This window comes from Dama dama, chromosome 30 (genome assembly GCF_033118175.1).
Source record: "Dama dama isolate Ldn47 chromosome 30, ASM3311817v1, whole genome shotgun sequence".
Taxonomy (NCBI): Eukaryota; Metazoa; Chordata; class Mammalia; order Artiodactyla; family Cervidae; genus Dama; species Dama dama.
Genome location: NC_083710.1, coordinates 86,981,362 through 86,995,419, shown reverse-complemented (window position 1 = coordinate 86,995,419; position 14,058 = coordinate 86,981,362). Strand labels below are relative to the sequence as shown.

Genomic DNA, 14,058 nt, shown 5'->3' with positions numbered 1-14,058 from the left:
GTGATATAACTGTATCCATTCAAACTCTTCATTGCTTTTCCCCAGATTTTCTAAAAACAACTGAAATTTTATTAAGTGCTTGTGTAATACTTTTTGAATGCAAACATAAAATAATTAGCAAGCAAAATATTATTCCAAAGCTTGGTACCATTCAGTTTAATGCAATTAGCATTTACTGAACATCTAGTATATCCCCGATACAATACAAACAGACTTACAAGGCAGGTCAGGAGGGTAAGGTGTATAGTTACTGAAGATACCTTCCATGAAACTTGCAGAAAAATAATTTTTCAACTAAATCTTATGAATTCAATAAACTATTTTTTTAAATCATCAAATAATTCATTTATTCATCAAATATATATTGACATATTTTATGTGCCAGACACTTTCCCAGGCACTGGGGATATGAAAGAATATAGAAACAAAGATAGTTGCTTAACAGAATATCCATCAACAGAATAATGGATAAAGAAGATGGGGTACATATACACAATGGAATGTCACTCAGCCATGAAAAGAATGAAATAACGCCACTTGCAGTAACATGGGTGGACCCAGAAATGAGCATCCTGAGTGAAGGAAGGCAGAAAAAGACAAATATCATATGATGAACTTATTTGCAAAACAGAAAGACAGACTCACAGATGTAGAAAACAAACTATGGTCATCAAAGCAGAAATGGGCGGAGGGTTAAATTAGGAGTTTGGGATTAGCAGATACACGCTACCACACATGAAAGATAAACAACAAGGTCCTACTGTATAGCCCAGGGAAGTATACTCAATACCTTGGGATAACCTATAATAGAAAAGAGTCTGAAAAAGAATATATGTGTGTACATATATACACATAAATATACTTATGTGAAACTGAATCAGTTTATTGCACACTTGTAACTAACACAACATTGCAAATGAACTACACCTCAATCATTCTTTTTTTCTGACTCACAAAGTTTTCTTGAAATGAAAAGTTTCCTCACATCTAATAGTATTTTATTATGCAAGTATGTTAGTTTCTATGTTCTGTAATAAATTCTTAATATAAAGAAAATATAGATCAAAAATCTAAATACAGGACTAAAAGATTGCCACTGCTCTAAAAATTTTAAAGGCCAAATCTCTCAAACATAAAGACAGTTAATTTCTGAGAATATCCATTCATTATACAAGATCATCCATTGACTTCCTCCCCACATCCGAGCCATCACACTAGAACTTCTCCCAAAGTGTTCCTGCCTAACCACCCCGTCCAGGCACACTTCCTGTTGACCCCGACCTCTCCTTCCCTCTTGGTTTCCGTGATACTTTCCTTTCCCACTAATATCTTTCTCCTTCTTCTCCACGTCCAATTATCAGATACACATTTTCCAAAATATGACCGTTTCCAAAAACAACCAACCTCCCAGCATCATTTTCAACATCTCCTGAGGGTTTCCATTCAAAAATCTCCAATTCAAAATATCTAAAACTGAGTATCTTTCCTTCCAAAGGAAAGATATCTGTCTTCTTCTCTAGCGTTTCCCTTCTTGGTTGGCCTATGACAACCTTCCATCAGTCAACAGGGTGAGACCCTCAGAGTCATTTCCAGTCCAATATTACTATAAGCAAGTTACAGCATAAACATTTGCCAATTTCTCTTTTCCTTACTTGACCGTGATATATTTGAGGTCCCTGATTCCCTAATGCCTGGGCTGTGGCCTATAGTAGCATCTCAGTAACCATGGTTGAAACGAACTGAAATACACTGAGAGGGAGAAAATAACTAGGAATCTCACCCCCAAACGGTTATTTGTACTACAGCCCAAACAAGGGGGCAAGTCTGGAGGCTGCAGATTCAGAAGTAGAAGAATTCACTACAGATGGGAGCTGGACTGGAGGCTAAGTGGGATGTACATGTGAGTATTGAAAGATGGATACAATTGGCCTTTGAGAAGAAGACAGGAGGGTGTTTCTAGCTTGAGTGTGAGGGGCTTCATCTGGGAGTGCATAGAGAGCTGCAGAAAAACAGTGAGTGGACTGGAATAGAGCACCTGCCTAGAGGTTTTGTAGAGGAGCGCTGGGGCACATGAGCCTTGGAGGAAGTGACGGACCCACTCGGAGAAGCCTTACGTGAGCCTGGCCTCAGGAGTGTGATGTGATTTATGCAGGTCAGAGTTGGTCCGTGAAGGATTTGAAGCACGAAGCATGCTTTACAAACCTGGTTAGGGAACGGACAGGGATCTGAGAGTAACTTCCATAGGCAGACATGCTTCAGGAAAAGTAATTTCATACTAACAACTGTTGGAAAAGACCCTGATGCTGGGCAAGCTTGAGGGAAAGAGGAGAAGGGGATGAAAGAAGGGATAACATGGTCGGATGGATCACCGACTCAATGGACATGAGTTTGAGCAAACTCCAGGAAATAGTGAAGGACAGGGAAGCCTGGCGCGCTGCAGTCCATGGGGTCACAAAGAGTCAGACGTGACTTAGTCACTGAACAACAGCAACAGCTAGTTTGAGGGTAAGTAAACTCAGGTGTCCAACCGGATTTTGAAAATATCCCGAAGTTCACAGCAGACCTTCTGTATTAAATCCAGCTCTCTTTTGCTCATATTGTTACAATCTGGCATGCAAGCTCAGTCACTCAGTCATGTCCCACTTTTTGTGACCCCATGGACTGTAGACAGTCAGTCTAGATAGTCGGTCCTATGTTCGTGGGATTTCCCAGGCAAGAATACTGGATTGGGCTGCTCTCTCTTTCTCCAGGGGATCTTCCCAGTCCAGGGATCAAACTTGAGTCTCCTGCATCTCCTGCATTGGCAGGCGGATTCTTTACCACTGCGCCCCCTGGGACGTCCCAAGTTACAAATCTGGAAACGTTATGAAACGAATTCTACTGCATGCTTCATCACCCACATTCTGAAGATGCCTAGTCCTTATCAGGCAAAAAGGAAACAGCTTAGGGAAGAAAGAGCTTGTGGGTTTTTCACCCAGGATCAATGATCAAAACTCTAAAATATCAGAATCTTAAAGGGTTGCCCTCAAGACCTTCGGTCCATGAGTGCTCAGTTCTGTGAACTCACCCGGCCCGCGTAGTGCATAACGGTGAAAGCTGTCCCTTGCTCTCGGAGGGCGAGGTTCCCATTTCCATCCTTCACAGGGGAGTAGACCGCATTTGTGTTTGAGGATTCTAGAAGACCATGGAGCTTTTTGGGAAGATTTGGTTCCACTGACCAAATCATTTGACTTTCTTCATCCAATAAAGAGAGAAATCCAGAAGGCTTCTGAAAGTTAAAAAGACAGTTGTTTTTTTCCCTTCCATTCCTCTGTTTGCTATTTTCGTTATTGTTCACACATACCATTTACAGCCTCATCATGTCAATACAACTGCTCAGAACAAGAGTTTGTCTTTCAATACACACCTATTTTTGTTTTTCACTGTGTCCCCACCACCTAGCAAACCTCTGATGTAATATTGACCCTCAGTAGTATTTTTTTAATCAAAAATTAATAAATATATAAAATAGCATGCTTTAACGTCCTGAAAACACGGGAGTTGTTCAAATATATATTCTCATCTTAAGAAAAATAGAATTTCCAACCACAGAAAATTTGCATTTTTTCTTTCAGGTACATAGACCTATACGTGTGCCTGCGTGCTAAGTCACTTCAGTCGTGTCTGTTTTCAGCCCCACGGACTGTAGCCTGCCAGGCTCCTCTAAACATGGAATTTTCCAGGCAAGAATACTAGAGGGGGTTGCCATGCCCTCCTCCAGGGGATCCTCCTGATGCAGGGATCGAACCTGCGTCTCTTAAGTCTCTGCATTGGCAGGAGGCGGGTTCTTGGCCACTAGTGCCACCTGGGAAGCCCATAGACCTACAAATTTATGGGTAAAAATGCGACTTTCACTCTATACTTGGTATGTCTCTTCACTGCACTTTGAGAGGGATCAAAGAGAAGTAGCAGCAGAAATATCCACTGTCATTTCCAGTTAGTAATGATGAGGGTTCCACTGAGATAACCATTCCAAAGATGACCCCCAAGGATGATAATAACCAAAGAGATAGAAATAATTTCGTTCCGCTGACCACTGTTTTGCAGCCAAGGACACAGCAGCAAGTGAGGAGGAGGGCAGTGGTACTCAAGGCTTTCCACATATGGTAAAGTATATGTTATTGTCAACCCATTTTGTAATGAAGAGTTAAACTATATACTATGCATGTCATGGTGAGAGGGGGCTTTCTGGAAAAGAAGAACTTCTGTAATTAAAACACAGTACACTGACAAGTTAGTAACAGAAAGGAGACCCTTTTACATGTTATTAATAGGAAAATGAATAAAATAAAATAATTTATAAGTACATAGCTAAAGAATAAAGGGTAGAAAATCATATATTACTCTTTCCAATAGCGAAATGGCATTCGTTTTAAACAACATTCAAGTGTTTTAAAAATATTATTTACAAATCTATATAATGCCTTATGTTAGTAGACAGAGATTGCTGTTTATATGATAGATTTTCATTTTTATAATGGTGACACGGAGGCAAAGATTCTTGCTTTATAAGGTAGAAACAATAAAGATAAGCATAAACACCCACAGAGGCACTAAGATTATATGGCATGTATGTATATACATTTTTTTCCTGCCAAAGTTTTCCATATTCAGACTTAGAACTTTGGAGATAAACAAGATTTCTAGAATTTATTTTATGATCTTGCTAGTCTGGAAGTGAAAGTCACTCAGTTGTGTCTGACTCTGCAATCCCATGGACTGTAGCCCACCAGGCTCCTCTGTCCATGGAGTTCTCCAGGCCAGAATACTGGAGTGGGTAGCTTTTCCCTTCTTCAGGGGATCTTCCCAACCCAGGGATTGAACCCAGGTCTCCTGCATTGCAGGTGGATTCTTTACCAGCTGAGCCATCAGGGAAACCCAAGAATAATGGAGTGGGTAGCCTATCCCTTCTCCAGTGGATCTTCCTGACCCAGGAATTGAACCGGGGTCTCCTCTATTGCAGGCGGATTCTTTACCAGCTGAGCTACCAGGGAAGCCCTGCCAGTCTTAGTACTATTTATAAAACATTATACTTGTACAATGGATATTGTAACTATTCCAAAAGGAAAGTTTTAGCCATATAACCGCTGTTGACTATTTTTACAACAAAATGATCTGATTATCTCTTGTTCTTTCAATCAATTGGTAATCCTTCAAGCACGCTTTCAGAGAAAGGTTGTATGCTCCTCAACTGACCCTGAATGATTATAAATGAATTAGAAATCGTCAAGTCTCTTACAAAATTTTCTTGAAAGAAAATTCTTTGTCTCCAGTACTTTGAAATGCATGCATCCTGTAAAGTATCTAATTATATTATATGAATACCTGGAAAAAAAAATCCAAAACGCCTGTCTGGTTACCAAGCGAATAAGCCGTTTCCATGGTAACTCCCTCTTGTACACAGTCTGTTTGCTCCTGTAGAAAAAGCACCTCATTGATGTAGTGGTGCATCTTCTCGTTGGTCATGTTGACACAGAGCTATGGTGGGAACAAGAAAACAATTCACAGGGTGACTCGGCATGCACACGCGTGGTTCCAGGACACGCTGCAGACGGGCCAAGCACTGCCTCGAGAATGGCCAACACCGTCAGCGCATCCAGGCGGCCCCGAGAGGCCAAAGTAGAGAACCTCACTGGATGCGGTTGACTTCACATGGTCTGATTATGCAGTTGAAAGTGAGCATGTTAAAAACAACAAGAAGTATAATTACAACATTAACTTACAAATTTGGGGTCTAAAATATACTTCAGTATTTAAAAAATATATTTCCAAAATGAAATTGTATTTGGGGCCTGGCCAACAAGTGAAGAGAAAAGCTCCATTTTAATGAGAAACCAGAGGAAGGAGGGGAAACTTTTGCCTCCTCATCTCTGTGGCAAAAAAACCACACAGGGTTAAAAACGATGGTCTGGGGCGACGGCTCTCGTTTCCAGTAGCGTTTCTTGCATCTCTGCTTCACAGTAAAAGATGGTTTCGGTAAATTTGGTGATAGTGAATGTCTGTAGACTGAATAAGTTTCCCTATTGCTTCAAGTACAAAATAAGACCTTTTAAAAAAAAAAAAAATAACAAGAAGGAAAATTGGAGATATTAATTCCCAAATAAATAGTTTGAAACAAAGAAGTATTTTTAAAAAAGTGTGTCTGTCTGAACATCGCCTGGATTGTCCCAGCCCTGACTGATGACGGAAGGCAGCAGGTGGACTCCGGCCTGAGAACCCAGGGAGCTGAGCGTCCAGGGGCCTGGAAGGACCAGTGAGCATTGGGACCTGGTTCTGGCTATTTCGCTGTGGCCTCTCAAGAGGGGGCGGAGGGAGGGACCCACGGCATATGCTCGTGCGGACTGCGTGCCCAGCCTCATCCTTGTATTAATTAATTAAACGAGGTTTTTTATAAGCCCCTCCCCAAAGAATAAGAATGACGCCACACTGCTGCTGCTGTGGAAATCATTTTAAAATTGGAATAACTTGAGAGAATTTGTCCAAACTTGAAATCCCTCTTTGCATCACCTCTTCCTTCTACCACTCCATCTGGGATCTCTGAAATTTCTTGAATTTTCTTCTTTCTCTATGATTTGGCCAGTAGATAACCAGAGCTTTTTCTCTCTTCCTCCTGATGACTACATCTCATGAGATATATGCAAAGCTGGAAGGGTTTTAAATTTAAAACTGTTTCCTAAATAAACTCACAACTTTGCAGATCAATGCTCTGAATATAAAAGTATTAAAAATACAGTTGCTTTATTTGAGAACATACCATATAGAACTAAGTTTCCACTCTTGGTTGTTAAGGCAAAAACATTTTGAATACAGATACAGACCTATAAATCTGCATGTGAGAGCTGGGAAAGGAAGGCATAGAATTCAGAATTTAAATATCATCTGAAACATATTTCTTTCCTGATACAATCCTGATACAATTGTGAAGTGAAAGTTGCTCAGTCACGTCTGACTCTTTCCAACCCCATGGAGTATACAGTCCATGTAATTCTCCAGACCAGAATGCTGGAGTGGGTAGCTGTTCCCTTCTCCAGGGGTCTTCCCAATCCAAGGATCAAACCCAGGTCTCCCACATTGCAGGCAGATTCTTTACTATCTGAGTTACCAGCGAAGCCCAAGAATACTGGAGTGGGTAGCCTAGCCCTTCTCCAGCGGACCTTCCTGACCCAGGAAATCGAACCTGGGTCTCCTGTATTGCAGGCGGATTCTTTACCAGCTGAGCTACCAGGGAAGCCCCGATTGTAGCTGACACAGTCTAGCACATTCATCCCCCTGACTTGTCCCATCAAAACTAAGTGATGTCAATACATCGAGATCTATGTTTATCTTATCCATGCGGTATAAATCTCTGGGAATGATTCGGGAAAGACAAATCTTTCTCTGTAAAACTATGCAGCATCTGCCCTCAACAGTAGCTCACTGTGAAAGGAATATATTTTCTTGTCACTGTTATTATCATAAATGAAAAACAGAAATTTCTGAAAATTGTTGATAGAGTAAAAAACAAGAAAATTAAAAAATACTTCACTTTGCTTAAAAAAATAATACTTTGAGGTGTTGTTCCAAACTAACAATGTGATAAACTCTTTTTGTCCTGAGATAATTTCTCTACCAAAGATTAATAAACGCTATAAAAGAAATTTCTTCAATTTGAAGTGAAATATTTACAGTAAATGTACAGAAAATAAATGGCTCCATTATGAAATGAAACCACTGGAAAAGATTCACTTTGATTAGATGATATAAACAATTGAAATTTTTCAAACTTTTTGACATTAAAATATGCATTGAATCATCTAAGACAACACAAATAGATCCTACAGCTCAGCAGTTTGATTTAAAAGCAGTTACAGAAGGTGTGCTTAAATGTTATATATTTGGGGAAATAGATCGCTCAAGACTTAAATGGAGAAGCCACGAAAAACGACATGAAGTCCGTTACTGCATGAAAAAATAAAAATAAGTCTGATAAAGGATTCTGAAATAAGCCCAGCAATGGCTGATTCTCTGCTGTAGAAGTAACATCCAAATCATATGACACTTCTCCTTCCCCTCATTTTGAGATGCTCTAGTTAAAAATACTTAGGTAGATGTAGATATCTCAAACACATTTAATACAATAATTTTATATAAATTATATATGATATGTATAAATTATACAATATGATAGCTCTCTTATTGTTGTGCATTCAGAATAGACTTCAGCTCGGTTACAAAAATTACTTTTGATGACAACTGACTAAATTCTCTTGCTCCTGTTTATAGCTGACCACCTCTATATATACCCCTGGCTGCAGTGTTTTAACTGACTCAAATGCTTTTATAATAAAAACTAGACATTTTAATTAGTTTTGCTTCCTAACATTTAACTGAACCGAATATGGGTCTCAGCGAATCGATCCACTGTTTAGAATGACGATACCAAATGTGAATGTGGAGAAAGCCACAGTCATTCGAAAGAGCTGGAAAAAGGGCTTTCAGTCCTTTCCCCCCTATTTTTCTTTCCCCAGGAAGGAAAGTCTAAAATAATCTACCAAACTTTGGGTAACAACAATAACAAAAAAGATGTGGCCTGTGTTTCTAAACAGAGGAAACCAAATGAATGCTCCCCTGGTCAAAATGATTCATGAAACATACAGCTTCTGTCCCAAGTGTTACCATTTTGAAGCTGCAGTGTTGGGTGGGACTCGGTGACAGGGGGTGATCCTTACAATATATCGGAACTTTTAATTGTACATTGTGTTCTTTGTATTCTGGGGAGAAAAAAAAATTTTTTATTAAAATCCCAAGGAAAACTCCATTTAGATACATACTGCTGAATAGCCTGTGATTTCTGACTTGCAGCCTTTTTAACAGGGGTGCTTCCTGAAACCAAATGTGGGCCTGGATTTCTAACAGCAGTGAGCGATGCATTTAAAGAAATCACAGCGAGCACTTGGGGTTAGAAGTAGACATTTTTCACGCTCATTTTGAAGTCATACATACAAGCATTTTCACCAGAACAGTTTTCCTTTCCCTATTCTAAATTGCTCATTGCACTCACTGTTTCAGCAAAGATTAAAATATAAAAGAAGTGCTAACAGCATGAACTTCAGAACCACCAGGACAGGCAGCTAGGGGGACGGCTGTGGACATATCGCCCTGAGGTAGGCCTCTTACTGAAAAGAAAAAAATGCATGCCACTAACGCAGTGGTGGCCAGAATCAGAACAAGAACCTGCATGCTCGTGGTTGGTCCTCACTGAGCTGTCTGTGTTGTGTGTGCATATGTGTGCGTGTGCTAAACACCGTCAGAGAAAGACAGAAAGATTTGCAAAGGCAAAGTAGTTTATGTATCTCGAAGCATAAATCTGCATCAGTAATTGAGACTATCACTGACTTCAATGCAAAACAGTCATTGTTTTTATTTTTCACCTCTATCCATTGGAACTATGTTTGAGTTTCATTAAATCCCCCAGTATTCCCTGGAGTAGACATTAATGTAGGTAAAAGGTAAGTTTTCATAAATGATAATGAACAATTATTAAGAACTGTTTAATTAGCATGCACCTTCTCTGATTAAAATACATGCTTTGTACATTAGGTGCCATTGTGGAGCGGTTTAATAATAAAAACCATGCACCCTTTGAAAACACTCTTTAGTAACAGGCCATTATTGCTTATCCAGATGGCCCATCATTTGTATTAATGACAAACTTAATTTCTTGAGTAAATTTTCACCAACTGTTCTCCCTTTATTTTTATTACTCAGTGAAATTTATCTGAAGCAAAAATATAATAAAGCATGACATATGCATCACAGAATTAAAGTGGAGATTAATTAAAGCTGACTCCAGCTGAAGGCAAAGCCCCAGGCGTTAGACAGGGATTCAAAATCCTACTGAACATTGGAATTAACCAGGCGCTTTGAAAAAAAGGCTGATGTCTGGGTCTGACCCCATACCAATTAAATCAGAGTGGGGCCTGGCATTGATAGATTTGAGAACTTTTCCGGGTGATTCGAACGTGGAGACTGATGATGGCATACACAGTCCATTAACTGATTTCCACATCAATTTGCACACACACGTGCACAACATATATCACACTGTTATACCTTAAAGGACATTTGTTCCTGTCCAGTGTCCTTTAGTGGGAGCGACGCTCAAGAGGCAGCAGACACAGGTCTGCTTACAGCTGATTCATCTTGCACAGCAGACAGTAACACAACACTGTCAAGAAACTATTTGTTGTTGATGTTGTTTGAGTCTCTCGGTAGCATTCAACTCTTTTGAGTGGACTGTAGCCCATCAGGCTCCCTTGTCCATGGGATTTCCCAGCCAAGAATACTGGAGTGGACTGCCGTTTCCTTCTCCAGGGGATCTTTCTTACCCAGGGTTCAAACTCACGTCTCCTTCATTGGCAGCCAGATTCTCTACCGCTGAGCCACCAAGGAAGCTCAAAGAAAATATACCCTAAATTAAAAATAAATTAAAACAACAATAACAACAAAAAAGAAAATACCAAAATGTCCTTTAGACATCTGGCTCATTAGACATTTGATCCATCCCATGCCAAAAGTGAAAATGAAAGTGAAAGTGAAGTCGCTCAGTCGTGTCCAACTCTGTGCGACCCCATGGACTGTAGCCCACCAGGCTTCTCAGTCCACGGGATTTTCCAGGCAAGGATACTGGAGTGGGCTGCCATTTCCTTCTCCAGGGGATCTTCCCGACCCAGGGATCAAACCCATGTCTCTATGTGTCCTGCACCGGCAGGTGGGTTCTTTACCACAAGCGCCACCTGGGCGATCTGCTGGGAAGATTACTGTTTCTTTAAGAAACCAAACACCCTTTCCTTCTCTGGATTCTCACTGAGATTTCAAATCAAACTCTGTGCAATAGGTTTTAAGCTAGTATAGTTGAAGTAACTACTTCACAGGCATGAAGACATTATTTTTATACAGATAACAAAAACACTTTCTCTTTCTATCGTATTTCTTTTAGGGATTCTGTTACTCAGTGCAACAGGGGTTCGAAAAATAAATTCAATATTTTAATGAGTTTTAATTCATGCCTATAATCTCCTTTAATGTGAATCGCCAATATTTAGGGGTCGGTCAACAATACAGGTATTGGCTAATTTTCTTGCCATATTCTGCATAACAATCTGCTAATGTCAGATTGAAACACACAAACACTAAAGGAAGAAAGGTCTTTTTCAAAGAGTTCTCCTTATCCAGGATTAAACACAAGGCCTAGAGATATGGGCCACAAAGGAGGCAGAGCACCGAAGAACTGATGTCTTCGAAATGCGGTATTGGAGAAGACTCTTGAGAGTCCCTTGGACTTCAAGAAGATCAAACCAGTCCACCCTAAAGGAAATCAGTCCTGAATATTCATTGGAAGGACTGTTGCTGAAGCTGAAGCTCTAATACTTCGGCCACCTGGTGTGAAGAACTGCTGCTGCTGCTAAGTTACTTCGGTTGTGTCCGACTCTGTGAGATCCCATAGACGGCAGCCCCCCAGGCTTCTCTATTCCTGGGATTCTCCAAGCAAGAACACTGGAGCAGGTTGTCATTTCCTTCTCCAATGCATGAAAGTGAAAAGTGAAAGTGAAGTCGCTCAGTCGTGTCCGACTCTTAGTGACCCCATGGACTGCAGCCCACCAGGCTCCTCTGTCCATGGGATTTTCCAGGCAAGAGCACTGGAGTGGGGTGCCATTGCCTTCTCCGGTGAAGAACTGACTCACTGGAAAAGACCTTGATGCCGGGAAAGATTGAAGGCAGGAGGAGAAGAGGGCGACAGAGGATGAGATGGTTGGATGTCATCACCGACTCGATGGACATGAGTTTGATCAAATTGCAGGAGGCAGTGGAGGACAGAGAAGCCTGGCGGCTGCAGTCCATGAGGTCACAAAGAGTCGGACACGACTTACTGGCTGGACAACAACAACAAGATCCTCAAAACATCACAGACTTCGGAGCACTGGTTCTAAGGTGCCAGAGAAAGAAAGAGAACGGCACAAAAGTGCCACTTTGGGACCCAATGGATTTGCATGTGAATTCCCATGTAGCCCCAGAAAGGCTTCTAGAGGTCCCTCACCTTTCTGAGAAGGTGCTGCAAGAGCTAGTGATCATAGAGGAAGAGCATCTGAGTTACGAAAGCCTTGAGAAATTGTAGCCACTATTGATTGTTAGCAGCAGGCTAAATGGAACCAGGCTTGCAGTCAGCATTCCTGGGGCTTGGCATCTGCAGACTCATTATTGCAGAGCTGAGCTTCTTCCTGGTTAGTTGTCATCAAAAGAACTCAACTGACTCTTATCTAAAGTGACCTGATACATATTTTCAAATACATTAATTCTTCCTATTACATTTTGTAACACCTCCTTTTAATCACCCTGGGGCAGGCACACCCCAGAGATACTTTGAATTTAGTTCCAGACCACAGCAGGAACAGGAATAGGGCAATAAGGCTAGTCACATGCATCTTTTGGTTCCCCAGAACCAAACTTCTTGGTGAGTGCAGGGGATTCACCGAGAAATGTTACGCATACACTACACTGCACTCTATTACGAGTGCAATGACATTATTCTGAAGAAATACACATGATTAAAAGCTACTTCACTGCGAAATACGCTGAACAGCGTCTGGGCCTTCAGCAAGTCTTAGCAGTAATATTAATGCTTACCGACCACAGACCGTCATAGCAAATATAACAATAACAAATAAGTATGGCATGTGAGAATTACTAAAATGTGACACAAAGACATGAACGGAGCAAATACTGCCATAAAAATCCAACAGTGAACCGTGCCTGAGGAAGGGCTGTCCCAAAACTTTAATTTGTGAAAAATTCACAGTGTCTGTGAAGCCGGATGAAACAAAGTGCAACAAAAGGGCTGCCTTCACTCTACAAGGAAGAAGACACGCCTGCACTCGCCAACTCACTTATTTATATTAAACAAATGGATTTGCTGAAAAACTTCACTCTGAAAAAAACAATGGCATATAAGATTTATTAAAATTTTATTGCTTCTATATTTAATAGAATAATATAAATTAATAAATAATATTGTATCATAAGAGAAATACAAAAAAAATATACCCATAAGAAGGTAGCAATGAAAGCTTAGGAAATGTATAATGTAATAATCATGAATCTTTAACTTTCAAACAACCTTTGAAACGTTCTGGAATCAGATGCTGGTTGTGTGTGTTCTTCCTTGGGTCACTTAAATTATCTGAACCTTAGTTTCTTTAGCTCTAAAATGTTGATATTGTTTAAGTTAAAAAGTTTTGAACAGAAAAAAATTCATTAAATGTGCACTTTTCATGCTCAACATTGCTTTCTTCTGCTTCATTTTTTTTTTGTTCCTCCCAAAATGTTTTCAAAACTGTTAACCTGAAGACCTCTAACCACACTATTTTTAAACATAGACTACAATATTATTATAAGAAGTACATTAAAATAGCATGTCATTAATTAATCTGCTTATTTTTCAATAGGAATCTGAATAGAAGGCAATGGCACCCCACTCCAGTACTCTCGCCTGGAAAATCCCATGGACGGAGGAGCCTGGGAGGCTGCAGTCCATGGGGTCGCTAAGAGTCGGACACCACTGAGCGACTTCACTTTCACTTTGCACTTTCATGCATTGGAGGAATAAATGGCAACCCACTCCAGTGTTCTTGCCTGGAGAATCCCATGGACAGCGGAGCCTGGAGGGCTACAGTACATGAGCTGGCAGAGAGTTGGACATGCCTGAGCAACCAACACTTCCACTTTCTTTCTACATGTCCACTGATTTCTCTCTGTGTCACATCTAGGATAGTGATTTCACAACGAGGGACTGCATGGGGTTTTTTAAAGGTTGAGGCTGACAAACTATATAATCTTATTTCATAGAACTTTAGAAGTCCAGGCATTTGGCTTTTTCCAAACCTTTGAACACTTAGCCCAAACCTGAGTTATTGTTCACCAGGAATTTCCAAGAAATCTCACTCTTTAAAGATTTTGTAAGCAGGGAAATGTTTCAAATCCTTG

General features: G+C 40.4%; 1 protein-coding gene across 2 annotated transcripts in view; it reads right to left on the bottom strand.

Moving 5' to 3' along the window:
* MYO16 (myosin XVI) overlaps positions 1-14,058 on the bottom strand; it is a 505,809-nt gene that overhangs the window by 153,111 nt on the left and 338,640 nt on the right. For both annotated transcript variants that reach the window (XM_061133099.1, XM_061133100.1), the window contains 2 exons: positions 5,365-5,517; positions 3,068-3,268 (listed from right to left, as the gene is read on the bottom strand). In XM_061133099.1, coding sequence (XP_060989082.1) covers positions 3,068-3,268; positions 5,365-5,517 — 354 coding nt within the window. The remainder of the gene's footprint in view (positions 1-3,067; positions 3,269-5,364; positions 5,518-14,058) is intronic.